This window comes from Papaver somniferum, unplaced genomic scaffold (assembly GCF_003573695.1).
Source record: "Papaver somniferum cultivar HN1 unplaced genomic scaffold, ASM357369v1 unplaced-scaffold_125, whole genome shotgun sequence".
In the NCBI taxonomy this organism is placed as follows: Eukaryota; Viridiplantae; Streptophyta; class Magnoliopsida; order Ranunculales; family Papaveraceae; genus Papaver; species Papaver somniferum.
The window spans coordinates 17,280,265-17,295,597 of record NW_020621603.1 but is presented as its reverse complement, the minus strand read 5'-3'; the positions used below and the strand labels follow the sequence as shown (position 1 = coordinate 17,295,597).

Below are 15,333 nucleotides of genomic sequence, written 5' to 3'. Positions count from 1 at the left end.
TGCTACATTCCTTGGTGAAATTCAATATTCTGCATTTAATTTGCACCCAGTTTGGAGCTATGTCTTCATACATTTTATGTTTATACTAAACCATATTTCCACCATAGCATTATATGCACTGATTAACCACACCTGCTTCACTGCAGTACTCTTATGGTTCACAGTGTTTAGTACCTCCTCAAAATTTAAGGGAATTGAGAACTTAAATATTTCACAGAACCAATGCCAAATTTTTTCACTAAATTTACACTTCCATAGTATGTGATCTATATTATCTTGGCCATCACCACACAAATAACATTTAGAAGTTGTGCTAAACCTTTTTTTCTAACTATTTCTTCAGTTGCACAAGCACCTCTAAGAACTATCCAGACATTCAAGGATATATAAGGATGAATATAAGGCTCCCCTACCCTTTTTGTCCATGCTACTGGAGGAAATTTACTTCTAACTTGTTGAGTTGCATTTTCTACTGTGAATTTTCCTGTTAAGTCTGCACTCCAAATTCTTTTATCATCTCCTTATCCAATATGTTGTTGGAACCTGCCATTTTCATTCATTTATATTAAGTGTCCCACCTTCCAGTCTTGATGTTGATGGATAAAATTATTATCAGGAAATCTCTCAGCAAGTGTATAATCAAATATCCATTTATCATTCCACACTGATATACTCTTTCCATTGCCCGCCAACCATATGAAACCTTCATTTACATCTTGAATCACTCACTTTAATCCAGGCCATATTGAAGATTGTTTATAAGACTTGATCAATTCACCCTTTTATCCATAAACTTAGCTTTCATGAACCTTGTCCACTCTTCATCCTCAATCATGATACTCCACATTAGTTTCATTAGTAGAGATTTATTTATAACCTCCAGTCTTCTGAGACCAAAACCTCCTTCAAAAATAGGAGCATTTACTTCTTCCCACTTTAGTGTTACAAGTTTCTTTTCAGTTGGATCACCAGTCCAAAGGAAGTTTCTAATTATTCTCTCATATTCTTTTATCACCGCCTTTGGCCACTTATACACTGACATAGTGAAGATTGGATAGCTACATAACACAAATTTAACTAATGTAAGCCTAGAAGAAAAAGCCGATAAAGTACCTTTCCAACTAGCAACATATCCTGTATCATTTCTACAATGCCCCAAACTTTATGTACTCCCACTCTACCAGGATTAAGGATAACCCCAAGATACTTATATGGAAACTCAGATAGTTCCATTTGCAGATGCTCAGTTATCCTCTTTCTTCTAATGTTAGATATACCTCCAACAAAACATTTACTTCTCATCTTATTGATCACCTAACTTGAAGCATTTTGATAACTAATTAATAACTCCATTAACTTGTCCAGAGATTTTTTATGTCCATTGCAAAAAAAAAAATATCATCTGCAAAAAGTAAATGAGATGGTTGAACACCATGTCTTTGAACCATTGCCTGGATTTTTCCTTCTTGCACCATTCGAGTTAAGTTTCTACTCAAAACTTCTTCATCTATCACAAACAATATGGGAGATAATGGATCTCCTTGTCTCAACCATCCACTTATTTCAAAGAAACAACAAGGACACCCTTTTACTGATACAGAAATTCTAGCTGAAGTAAATAAAGTTCTTAGCCAATTGATTCCAACTTCTGAAAAACCAAATCTTCTTAGGACTTCAAAAAGAATTCCCAACTCAGGAAATCATAATCTTGAGAAATGTCTAGTTTCAACCCAACATTACCTCCCCTTCTCTTAATATTCATTTCATTTATCATCTCAGAAGCCAGCACTATCTTCTCATGAATGGTTCCGCCTTTTATAAAAGCTCCTTGCTGGCTAGAAACCAGTTTATTCACCATACTGCTGAGTCTTGTAGTTATTATTCTGATAATTACCTTAAAACTGAAATTTTCCAATCCAATTGGTCTAAACTGGTCAGCCTTTTTTTGCTCCTTTCACTTTTGGTAACAAAAACAAGAAATTGGAATTGAATCCCTTAGGAATAAATCTGCATTTCCAACAGTATTGAATAACATCTATAAGATCCTGACCTACAACTTCCCAAAAAAATTTGTAGAAACTTCCAGGAAATCCATCTGGACCAGGAGAAGAATTTGCGTTCATCCCAAAAACAACATGTTTGATCTCGTCACAGGAAGGAACAACATTCATTACATTATTGTCTTCTGCAGTAAGAACTTTTGGAATCACCTTAAAAATGTCATTTGAAAAGTGAACTGGTTGTTTCTTGAATTTATTTTGGAATTGCTCCACTAGCATGTTTGCAATTACTCTTTGATCAGTAACTACATTTCCATCTTTGTCTTCCAATTCAACAATAGCATTTTGAGCTTGTCTTATTCTCATATTTGCATGAAAAAATGAAGTATTATCTCAACCACCTTTAACCTATTTAATTCTTGACTTAGCATGCATCAATGTATTATACTGTTGAGCAGCTACTTCATGTCTTCCTCTGGTTGTAATTAAATCATTCAATAAATCCATATTTTCAGGATCTGCATCTGATAGTAATGAAGCTTTCATAGCATCTTCTTCAGTTGTTTGCACTTTTTTTCTTAAGTCACCAAAAACACTCCAATTCTATTGTTTTACCATTTTCTTAAATCTTTTGAGTTGAAAAATAAATTGGAAGGATGGATTACCCTCATATGGTTCACTCCAAGATTGTTTTATTAAATTTAAGAACTTTGGATGAGTAGTCCACACCTCTTGATATCTGAATGGTATATTTAAAAGTTTTGGAATTCCTATTACAGATGCAAGAAGAACACCATGATCAGAAACCCCTCTAACTCCCACCTTATAACTCCATCCTTCATATAATTATATCCATTTGACATTGATGAATTCTTTATCTAAATCACACAACATTCTCTTTTTTCCAGCTATGTTGTTGTACCAAGAAAATTGAATACATGTTCTTGCATCCTGCATTAGCTTACATAAATCCAAACATTCTTTAAAGTCTTCAATTGAAACCCTCAGTGGTCCTCTTCTTCCCTTTTTCTCATCATTACTCAATATAACATTAAAATCCCCAATTACAAGCCAAGGGCAGTCCATTTCACTAATATTCACCAATTCTTCTCAAAGCTCCCTTCTATAAATAGTCAAACAATCTGCATGTACTCCAGTGACCATAACATTCCCAACAACTACTGTAATGGCTTGTTTGGTGATAGGTACAACAATAGGAGTAACTAAACTTTGATGCCAGAATAACCAGATATTTGCTTTTTCACCTTGAGCAGAGTTATAAATTAATTTCTTACACATACCTGGAAGCTTTAAACTCTTTATGGAGTTTATCTTTGGCTCTCAATCTTTTCAAACCTCTGATATTCCAAAACAAAACTTTCATTGAGAAATTGAGTGAGAAATTGAAGGACTTCTCATACCTTTTGATATAACTAAATTTACCGTGGCTTCCTGTTTTCTTGTTGTTACATTTGGAATGGGTTTCATATTTTTTCCTATAGTATTTTTCCCCACCACCTTATTTTCATTATTAATTATGGAAGAACTGCTACCAACATCAACTTGTAAGTCCTTTGCCACTTCTCTTAAAATTTGGAATTTGTTAGAATTTACTGACTACCACCACCTTGAATCATGTTGCTAGAAACAGTTTTCTTCTCTCATGACAGAATAATTATCTCTTTGACTACTTCCTGTCCTATGGAGCCAGTAATTACTTTCTCATATGTTGTAGAGGGTATCTGAAAAGTAACTGAAGCTACGTTGAGTAGCATTTCTGCAGATAATAAGGGAAAATATTTTAGAATATCAAGAGTAAACTGCTTATCCACAATACCATCATGTTTCTCCTCAGTAAATAGTAATGGAGGCACAACAGCAGCAACTACTTCATCTTCACCAAATAATAGATCATCAACTTGTTGCTCCATTGCTTTTTCTTCATTAGTGATGCATATATCAAAACCAACCTTACTTTTTTCCTTTGGTCTCCACTGTTTTCTTTCCTTCCTTGCTTGTTCCCTTCCAAACTTAAAATTACCATTATTTGTTCTACATTCAGATGCCAAATGACCTACCACCTTACAATGACTACACAATTTAGGTACCTAAGGAATTTGGACCTCTTGAGTAAAGCTCTCATACTTTGTGTTTACAACAATTTGATTTCGAATATACCTTGATAAATAAACTTCCACAAGAACACTAGCATAGTAACCTACTTCTCTCTTCAAGGTAATTTCATCCACTTTTATTGCTCTACCAAATCTTTCACCTAGATCCATAATGATTTTTTCTTTAAATACTCCATACCCAAACCAGGAAAATGAATCCAAACAAAGGCAGTAGTTACTTTTTGAGCTGTTGGATTAAAATTAGTTTCCCATTCCCTCAACTTTAAAACTTGTATGCTTCAAAAAAAAAAAAAACTTTAAAACTTGTGTTTCAACCATCCAATATACATTCCAAACATATTTCATATTGATTTCATTATTCAATTCAATTATGAAAAAACCTTTAACAAGAGGAATCATTTGACAATTACCTGTAAGCTTTCATTGATTTCTTAGTGATGCTACAGCTACTACAAACTTCATCTTCACAAAATCCAATCTACCAATTAGATTAAATTTCCATTCAGTTAAACTCTCATCAATTTCCTCATCTGATATATATAAAGATGGAGGTTCCTGTAAAACACTCTCCTCTGAAGAATTTTTTTCATCTCTAAAAATAGATCTGAAATGAGATTTATTCATATTTTCCCCAAAATTATTAACTTCGATAATTTCAGGTGAATCAATCATGAAAAAAGCACCTGAACTACTGATTAACATCATTAAGATGTAAGAATTACTCAACGAAAAACACCTGAAGATTTATGCTACGCACTGAAAAAGAGAGACTGAGAAGAAAAATTTTCTCCGAGTTCGTCGCTGATCCTCAGAGCTCGACTCAGTCCGATCCAAAAAAAACTCTCCAACTTTTCAAGGAACCCCTTTTTCTTCTTATTTTCTCTAAACTATCAAGAGAGAGAGACAAAAAGATAACACATGACTAAAAACAAAATCCTTGTTCATTGTTCTTTCCTCTCCTTTTTTAAATCATCATTTAAGATAATCAATTATTTGAAAAAATGTGTTTTGGAAAATTTATTTTAAAAATGATTATGTCAAAATCGTTTATCAATTTATGATCATCTATAATCATAAATTTTACCAAACAAGGTAGGTGAAAAAAAGAATAAATTATTTTGCCAATAAAAGTAAAATAAAAATCAGAAGGCCATGAGACAGTGAGTTAATTAAAAGGGTAACATCGGAAAGAAGTATCTGGAAGTATCTGGATTCTCGGCTGCTTTAGACGTGTCAATCAGATACATGGGGTTCATTTTGACAGTATAGCTCTCGGTTCGCATAATATCATCACTCTATTTTCATCATGGTTAAATTAGAAAAAGATAATATTCTCTCTGCTTTTTCAGAGTGTTGGGGATGGAGTGTGGACTGTGGAGCTTTCATTTCATTGATCATTCTTAAAAAGAGTTTCTTCCGTTAGGGTTTGCTGCGATGGTTTTCTACTTATAAAGTCACCCATCTTTTTTTTCTCAATCTCAACCAACACCACCGTCACCCCCACCACAACCCACCTGATTTCCATCATCATTTTCACAACCACCACCACAAACCATGGAGTAGAGTCTTAATTTAACCCCTGGAAGTGAGAATAACTTTGAGAATGGTAATGAGAGTATGAATTTAAACCCTGGAAGTCAGAACAACTTTGAGGAAGATGAAGTTGCTCTTGATCCTCTTCAACCACTTCCTCTTTTACCTGTATGCACTCTTACCAGTTCTCCCTCATCTGCAACTTCTGAAAACTGCAAAGACATACCTCTTGGTCATTTGATAAGTTATTTTCATGATTGGGTTTCCACGGGTAGATTTGGTTGTACCTTTTATGATGGAGGAGGAATCGTGATAAAACCTATTAGTGATTTTGATGATGCTCTAAGAAAACCAGATGGTCAGAAGGTTTACATATATCCATTTTGATGATTGGGTTTCCCGACCAGATTTGGGAAGAGTTATAATGAATTTGCTATTGGGTAAGTTTTACAAAAACTCTTGTACTAATATGAATTTGTGGTGTTTGATTTGGTATTTTGCTATTTATTTGGTGTACTTGAACATTCAAAAAATTTGTGTACTTGTCTATTTTCAAGACTTTGAGTGACTTTTGTGTTTGGATTCTCCTTGACAAAAGTCTTGAAAAATATGCACGATTTTGGAAAACTTCCCAAAAATTAAAGTATTTCTTAATCTCTTTCTCTTTGCTTTTTTTATCTCATAAATATATACAATCAATAAAACCAATATTATAGATGCATATACGACTAAAATTAAATCATAGATGCATATAAATTATATGTTATGATCAAACGTTTTTTTATTTTATTTATTTTGTTCAAGTGTGTAATAATAATTATTTTTATTATTACTACTTATTGTATTTTATTGGGAAAAAATGTTATCTACTCTATAATAATTCTTTTTTTAGTTAAAGTTAGTATAATAATTAAGGTAAGATTAAATTTATATTTATGATATTAGTTTTCATATATTTTCTTATATTTATGCAAATATTTATATAATATATTTTTTACAACTTTTTAGGACTCTACAAATCTCTATAAGACATTATATAATTCTTCGTAACTCTGCAAGATTTTACTTAATTCTATACAACTCTTAGAAAGTTGTTAATTTTCGTGACTTATTTAAATTCTCCACAAATTTGTAAAAGTATTTATTGAATAAACCCTTGTCAGTTGCTTAGTTATATGCTTCAAACATTTACGTTTTCAAAAAGGATCTTCATTATTGTGGATTTTGTTTTTTTAAAGAGGGCATCTAAATTGTACCAGTGCATTTAGCAACTGAAATAGTTCTAGAATTTACGTAATACTAGTAAACAAGTCTTACAGGTTGCATTTGACAACACACTCCAGTATACAAAAACCAAATCCTCTTTGTATAAGTTTTGCGCGCACGAGGCCATATTTAGAATTTGTGAAAAAATCTTGAAGAGCTAACATTTGGATAACTCATGAATGAACTGTATCGATTGCGTTTCATTATGTTGACTTATTTTCTATTTAAAATTATTATAATTTGGTTACCATTTCTGCTAAGTAGTTGACTCTTCCCCACTTTATTTTCTATGTTCTTGTCAGCTCTGGCTCTGCTCATAAGAAGTTGCCATATTGGTGGACTAAATTACTGGACTTTGTGGGCTATTGTTGGTCTAAAATGCTGAGCCTGATAGACTAAAATGGTATTTTTGATTTAGGTTAAGAATAAAATACTAACAGGGTGATGTTTTATTGAAAAAGTTGGGTTGAAATTGATAGCTTGTTTGCATGTCACTTTAGAAGTTTCTTTTTGACTTTTGAAAGTAGAAAAATCACAAGTTAGTTTGAGTACACAACTTTCGAATGACTTTTAAAAGTTAAAAAGTTAATTTTTTGTGAAGCAAAAATATTTTGCTTACAATTTCTGCTTCTAGTATCCAAACAGGCTATGAGTATCTTTACGAACAACGATGAACGCCCAAACAACAACAACACATACACAAACACACAATAATTGACATTGATTTTGAAATCCAATTAACAAAGTAATTCAACCTCTGAATTCATAATCGATCTGTTAGTGAATATATATATTTTTATTGTTTTTTAGCATCTAATGTAATCGTGTTAATCATCTAAATTAGAAATGCAAATGAAATACGCCGAAGGTTGTCCAAAGTGTTAATTTTAGTTTGAAAATGTAAAAACAAGTTCAATATGTAAGGTGTGCGAGGAACATTGAGTATGGTGTTACTATTATTATTATCATTATTACAAAATTTTCACGACAAGGCTGGTGGGATTTACAATCTAATATTTTATTTTTTTGCTAAGAAACACACCATGACATTAGAGAATCACAGACAACATTCAAGGTCTCCATCCTAGCAAGAGAATCCAAAAAAGAAGGATAGGAGATCCAAAGATCCTTAAGACTGAGTTTTCTAGCCCGACGTGCAAGCCGGTCAGCTAGATGGTTTTTCACACGCTTTATATACATAATTTTAAAAGAACAAAAACTAGAAATTTAACTACGACACTGACAAGAAGATCACTACCTTTCCACGCTGTATTAGATCTGACTGCTTTCACAAAATTTACCAGTTGGAGACAATCACTAAGGAAAACCACTTTGGAGAGATTCATCTCTTCTGCCCAAGAGATCTCCAAAATTACAGTAGCATCTTTAGCACCTACTGCATCTGGAATCAAACCAAAGTCCGAGCGAGAACTTCTTAGGTTTCTTGAAATTTCACACCAGATAACACCCAAACCCATATTAAATTTTTTAAAAGAACCATCAACAAACATAAACTGATCCACTTCAGCTACAAGAACTTTAAAATCTCTAACTAAACCACCAAAGCATAACGGGGGAACAATATAGGTGTTAATCATTTTCTTAGTTTCCATAATGACCTTGTTTAGGTCGATAGAAGTATTTCTAAAAAGTACATCACATCTTAACTTCCAAATACACACATGACTATAACACCAATACTAGGCCAAGAAACTTTAAAAGGAGATATACCAAGAATTGAGTTATGCAATACAGAAAAATATCATCCATCCAATCCAAATCTACCATTATCAAATGTTGTAAAGAAGTACAAAACCAGATATCAGCAGAAACAGAACAATTCACAAACAAGTGCATTACAGTTTCTTCATGATTATGACAAAGAGGACATTCACATCCACATACGGGTTATAATACTGAAGCAAGGTATTAACTGGGAGCATCTGAGCAAATAATTTCCACAAAAAGAACGTAATCTTCTGCAAACAATCAATACCCATTCATATAAATTCTATAAGCTGACTTAATCGTAAACTTACCATTCATTGTATGATCCCACATTAATGTATCACACTGATTAAGATTTAACCTAATAAACCTTATTCTGGTTACTTTATCTGGCGAGAATAAAATAGATAACAGATTGACATTCGAACAATTATTTTGAACATTTATAAGATCCTTAACAAAATTATAATTATTGTGAGAGGGATGAGAAGAAACAGGAGGATTATAAAACCCTGGAATCCAATTTGAATTCCAAATACAAGAAGAAGGCCCATTATTTATTTTTATTACTGTATTATCTCTAATAAAATGTAACCCTTTTAAAATACTTTTCCAGATCCAAGAAGAAGTATCAATAGCCTTGTCAATTTCTAATAAATTTTGGTTGGAAAATATTTGTCCTTTGAAAATATAGCAAGCAAGATGTTCGGGTTCTTTATAATTCTCCAACCTAGTTTACAGATAAAGACCCTATTAGTGGCATAAGAATTCCTAACACCTAGACCACCACACATTTTAGATTTACCTATATCTTCTCAAGAACGAAAATACGCAGAATGTTTGGGATTCTTTTTTGACCACCGGAAAGACCTTTGAATAGAATCAATTTTTGAAGTAATTTTCTTTGGAAGAGGAAAGCAAGACATATGATAAACAGCTAAACTAGACAGCACATGTTTAGTAACAATTATTCTACCTGCAACATTTAAATTGGTCTTCTTACAAGAACTCAATCTAGAATAGAAACTGACAATCAGATAATTGAAGGATTTAGTTTTATCTCTACCTATAAATAAAAGGGTACCTTGATATTTTTCAGAGTTACTGAGAAATTTCATTTTAAGAGTTCTAGATAAAATCTTAATGTGCTTATGATGCATCTTACCACTAGTGATGAAACCCGATTTTTCAAAATTTATCGCCTCACCAGAAGCTTTAGCAAAAACATTTATAATCTTGATAATATTCCTAACATAAGTAACATAAGCCTTAGCAAACAACATGCAATCATCCGCAGAAAATAAATGAGAAATAGAAGGACTCTTCTTCTTGAACTTAAAACCCTGAATCAATTTATCTTCTTCTGCTTTTAAGAGCATCTGAGATAGAACTTATATACATAAAATAAAAGTATAAGGCGAAAGGCAATCACCTTGTCTAACGCCGCTAGTTGGGAAGAAGATCTCACCATGCGAACCATTAACCAAGACAGAATAAGAAGTTGTACTTATATACTGAAAAATCATTTGACACTAATCTTTAGAAAAACCAAGTTTCCTAAAAACATCAAGAATAAAAGGCCATTCCAACCTATCAAATACCTTAGAAAGATCAAGCTTAATAGCTAGATGACCATTTTTAAAGTTTTTTTTTTTTTTTAAAGAATGAAAAATTTCATGAGTGATAACAATATTATCATGAATCTGTCTATTGGCAACAAAGGCAGATTCATAAGGAGAAATCAAAAGGTCTAAAAGAGGTTTTAAACGATTAGTTAAAAAATTTGAAATAATTTTATAGACAGAATTTGACAAACTATTAGGCCGAAAATCATGAGGAGAGGAAGGATTTTTATTTTTGGAATTAAAGTAATAAAAGTATAGTTAGACTGTTTAAGAAGAAATTTATTTTTGAAATTTTTTTGAATATGAGACACAACTTCAGAGTGAACAATGTCCCAATTATCCTTGAAGAAACCAGCTGTGAAACCATCTGGTCCTGGTGAGCTCCAAGGGGCCATATTATTAACTGTATCAATGATTTCATTAATCGAAGGGATGGCTGTCAAAGAGGAATTAACTTCATCAGAAATAATAGGCTTAACAAGCTTCTTATAAATCATAATTTTCAGGATTGGAAGAAGTATAAATTTTCTTAAAATGTCTAGAAAGCAAAGTAGCAACTTGTTCTCTATTCTCTAACCAGTTACCTTGTTCATCTCTAATAGTGTGAATAGTATTGTACATGTTTCTAAGCTTCACTGTATTATGAAAAAAGTGAGTATTTTTTTTTATCATACTGAGTAAAGTAATTAATTCTAGAGTTTTTGCTTGTAGAAACTATTTTCAATTTCATACTAGTAATCCAGTTGTTTAGAGTAATTCAAGATATAACCACCAATCTGAGGGGAGTAAGGTAAAGCTTGAAGATTTTCTAATTCAGCATTTAGTCTTCCTATCGTAGTTTTAATGTGACCAAAAGAATTAATGTTCCACTTGATCAACTCATCCTTCACATTTCTGAGTTTACTAACCACTATAAAATCAGGGAAACCTTTCACACTTTTAGACCAAGAATTATGAAGAACATCTTTGAATTCAGGGTTAAGCTGCCAACACTTGAAGAACTTATAAGGAATGTTTACATTTCGTTCCCAATAAAAACACTTAACCAAGATAGGACTATGATCAGAGTAGACTCTACCTAAGTTGGTGAACCTTGTTTGAGGAAGAGCCGTAACCCATTTATCATTCATAAAACCCTTATCCAGCTTTTCAAAAATTAATTCTAAAGGATTTTTGAATCTTCTATTACGCCAAGTGAAAGGATTACCATATGAAAACACTTCATTCATATTCATCTTTAAAAGATTTTCCTTAACAAAATTAGGAGGAAAAGACTTATCTGGATTACCACCTTATTTTTCAGAGCTATGTAAAATAAAGTTAAAATCACCCACTAATAACCAAGGATTGTTGTTATTTTCATTCATACTACTAAGAAAGTTCCATTGATTTATCATACTAGCCAAGTTTAAAGAACCAAACACAAAAGAAACAACACGGTTTTTGATAGAAGGCATAATATCACATAAGATATGAATCATATTTAAGGAACTACCAAGCACTTCAATACTCGACTTTTCAAAATAACCAAAAGCAAGACCACCAGATTTACCCATAGCAGAAATGATAGACCAGGAATCAAATGATTAATGATGAGTATATTTTTTAACTGTTTCAGCATCAACCATGGTTTCTAAGAGACAAACACTATCTAATTTATATTTCCTAATAAGATTCAACAAGTGCCGCCATTTCTTGTCAGAACAACACCCATTAATATTCCAACACAAGAACTTCATTGTTAAAAACAACTCAGCAGAGTAGCAAGCAAAGAAGAAAAAATAGTAGTAGAACAGTATAGACAATGAAACACAGAGATAAAAAGAAACGAATAAGTGATTTAGTTACTTACTAGGTCATGAGCCGAGGAGGGTTCAATATCCATAGAGTAAGAGTTCATCATCATGAGATTGATTTCCTTTTCAAATTCCTCATCACTGATCACATATTCAGGAGGAAGAGAAGCTAAAGGTACTGGTTCAAGAACTACAACATCTTTAAACTTACCCTTCTGATCAGTATTACTCGAAAAATCATTTTCTGAACTAAGATGCATGAAAATTTCTGAGAAATAGTTCATTTCTGATCCAAAGTCAAAGATAAATCCAGAAGAAGTTACGACAGTCTGAGAGAAGGAGGTACATGAAGTAGACCAAAACACATTAGCATCAGCAGAACCAAGACTAGAAGACACTCCTAAGCTACCAGTATTGAAAGAAGTATCAGAAGGAGGACTAAAGGGAGAAACTGAAGACACAGGAGGCCAGCGAGGAGTAGGCATCATCGAAGAGGTGGAAAAAAAAGAACTAAAACCTGGGAAAACAGATTCAAAGGCAGTCCTAGTTCTTTTTCCTTTTCTATCATGTATAGGCCCATCATATCCAAGAGTAAAACTATCATAAGGTGACAAATAACCAGTAGATTTGAAATAGACATGAGGAAGAGTATTAGAAGGATGACCAGTAATGACAGGTTCTCTAATAGTCAAAGCAGATATTGCAGGAATAATAGAAGAAAAAGCATGCAAAGAAAAAGCTGAACCCTTATTACCAAGAGCCCTTGAAGGTTGAAGGCTAATAGAAAAAGCAGATGGTTTTGATTGTTCCTGATGAATAGCATTAGCAGCACCAGATTTTGAAGAACCAGCAGAATCAGAACACTCACCAACTTCTTGGTTTGCCACCACTTTAGTAACATCAACATGAGTAGCTCGATGGGAAGGAGCAGGCAAGGCTTTGATATATATTCTCATCTGAATCTCCTTACACTTTCTTCATCATGATAGAGAACAAAACATTTCTTGCAAGCTTGAAAAGAAAGCTTTGGATAAAAAGCAGTCATATAGTAAGTTCTTCTATTGGTATTGAAAACTACCTTTCTTGTCAGAGGAGAGTTCAAGGGTACCATAACCTTTGCTTCATAAAGATTTCCTGCATGAGTATCCACCGTAACATAGGTACCAATCTTCTCCAAGACTTCCCTAGCCTTTTCTTTATTAACCAAATCTGTAGGAATGGTAATTTGAACCGACATTAATGTAGTTTCCCAGACCAGATCAAATATAAACTCCAGATCACCTAAATGTTGAACAACAAATAGTTGACCAAACATTAAAGAATGTCTAGCAACATATGCTAACTCCTTATCTTGACTCTTCTTAAACATGACAAACATATTTTGAATACCCAATCCTTGGACATAGGGTTCTGCAAGTTTAAAATCAGAGGAGTTGATGGTCCAGATTCTGTTGAGGTGATGTTTTACTGAAGTTTTATAATAGCTACGATATTTGTCAAATAACATAGCAACAAATCTGTGTGGAAACTCCTCAACATCTTCAACTAAGTCTAGAACCCTAACTTGATCAGCAGAAAAAGCCATTGCTAACACTAACTGACGGAGAAAATATTGAGAAAAAAAGCAAAGAGATGTAAGAACTAAACTTGAGCTACTGAGGAATTTATAAAGAGATATAGCAGAAGAAGATACACATACTATTCCTTGGAACTATAAGAATATAGGCCTGCAATAATGATATAGGTAGTCCAATCAATTAGAATTAACCATTAAGAGCAGGAAACTGAAAAGACCAATATACTTAGGGTTATTTAACGTTTGGTACCCAGCAAATGTCCAACACCTAGTTTTGTTACCCAACATTTGAAATATTAAGGGTTAGTACCTTGACCAAACGCTGCCTGTCAAGTCAAACCATTGACCTAACTTGAAGTTAACTTTGAAAATACGTTAATCTTACGGTTACAACTTAATTAATCCAAAAGCTACAAGCCTACCTTGAATATTAGTGTTGTTATACTCGGTTAGGTTTTTTTCTAACACCTTGTGTGCGCGACTTTCTGCTGGTGAAGAGGTAATGTTGTCAAGGAAAATGAAGACTAAAATAACATTTTAACCTTGTATTAGGATCCAGGCGACTTGGCCTTTCAATTGGAGTATATCCCTAAATTGACTCATTGTTGGCCTTCAAGCTGCTCTCCCGCTCTTGAACCTTGGCAGCAGCTATGGGTTCGTTTATCTATTATGCCATAGATGATCTCTGTAATTGTTCTCTGCTGTAATACTAAAAAGAAAAAAGGAGTTGAATATTACAGATTTGCTTGTGCCAAACGTACCTTGTCACCTGTTACTGGAGTTCTCTCTTCATGGCCAGGAATATAGTTTCTCTAAATGATCAAACACCTAGTCTCAACAACTGCACAAAATCCCAGAATAACAAGACAAACATCCTGATAGTATCTTCCGATAATTTCACATAGAACCTTCCCATAATCATGTCTCTATCTGTTCTTTTGGAGGAAACAATCATGATTTCAATTTTATTGTACCCTAAAACAGAAATACCAAGTACTATCTTGTACGCAGGAGTAAGACATTAAGAATGTCTCTTCAAGTTTTATTAGTGACCGATTCATATTCATAATGATAGATAATCAAAAAAGAAAATAAAAAAAGTTTGAGAAGGGTATAAGTCGATTTGAGAATCACGATCAGCATTCCTTAATCTTTATTTTCGATATGTGGTTTTTGTAACCCAGGCATGCCTTCTCGCTGTTCTTCATTGGATCGAGCTGCAGAGAGACAAAGAAGATGAAATTCATATACATTTGGTTTTAGCTTGTTTTTTAATCATGAACGTTTATTTAAATATTATGCCATATTTAGAAACGTGTGTTATAACTACAGGAGTGAAGGAAAACTCAAGCCATTGTTATCTTTGATAAGGATAATTAGGTAAAAGTGTGAGTTTCGTAACAGAATTACTATTTTAGTTAAGTCAATGAGTTCGTTTGACAGTCACCGTGTGGTCAAGGTACCAACTCTTAATATTTCAAATATTGGATACTAAAGCTAGGTGTTGGACGTTTGTTGGATACCAAACGTTAAATAACCCATATACTTATCCACATCACTTAGAAGATGATCATCAGAAATCAACCAAAGAATTCTTCCAAGTGTAACAAAAACTCTAAGATAGCCACCCACTATCCAAGAGATCATTAGTGATCATTTAAAAATATCCTTTCA

The 15,333-nt window shown here is 33.0% G+C and overlaps 1 protein-coding gene across 1 annotated transcript; it reads right to left on the bottom strand.

Moving 5' to 3' along the window:
- Window positions 1-11,018: 11,018 nt before the first annotated feature.
- LOC113331369 lies at window positions 11,019-11,522 on the bottom strand. The gene has a single exon (XM_026578080.1). The coding sequence runs from the start codon at window positions 11,520-11,522 to the stop codon at window positions 11,019-11,021; it is 504 nt and encodes a 167-aa protein (XP_026433865.1).
- Between the last annotated feature and the right edge of the window lie 3,811 nt (window positions 11,523-15,333).

Coding starts and splice junctions, on each gene's coding strand:
- LOC113331369 (XM_026578080.1), bottom strand. CDS start 11,522: ATGAATATGAATGAAGTGTTTTCATATGGTAATCCTTTCACTTGGCGT.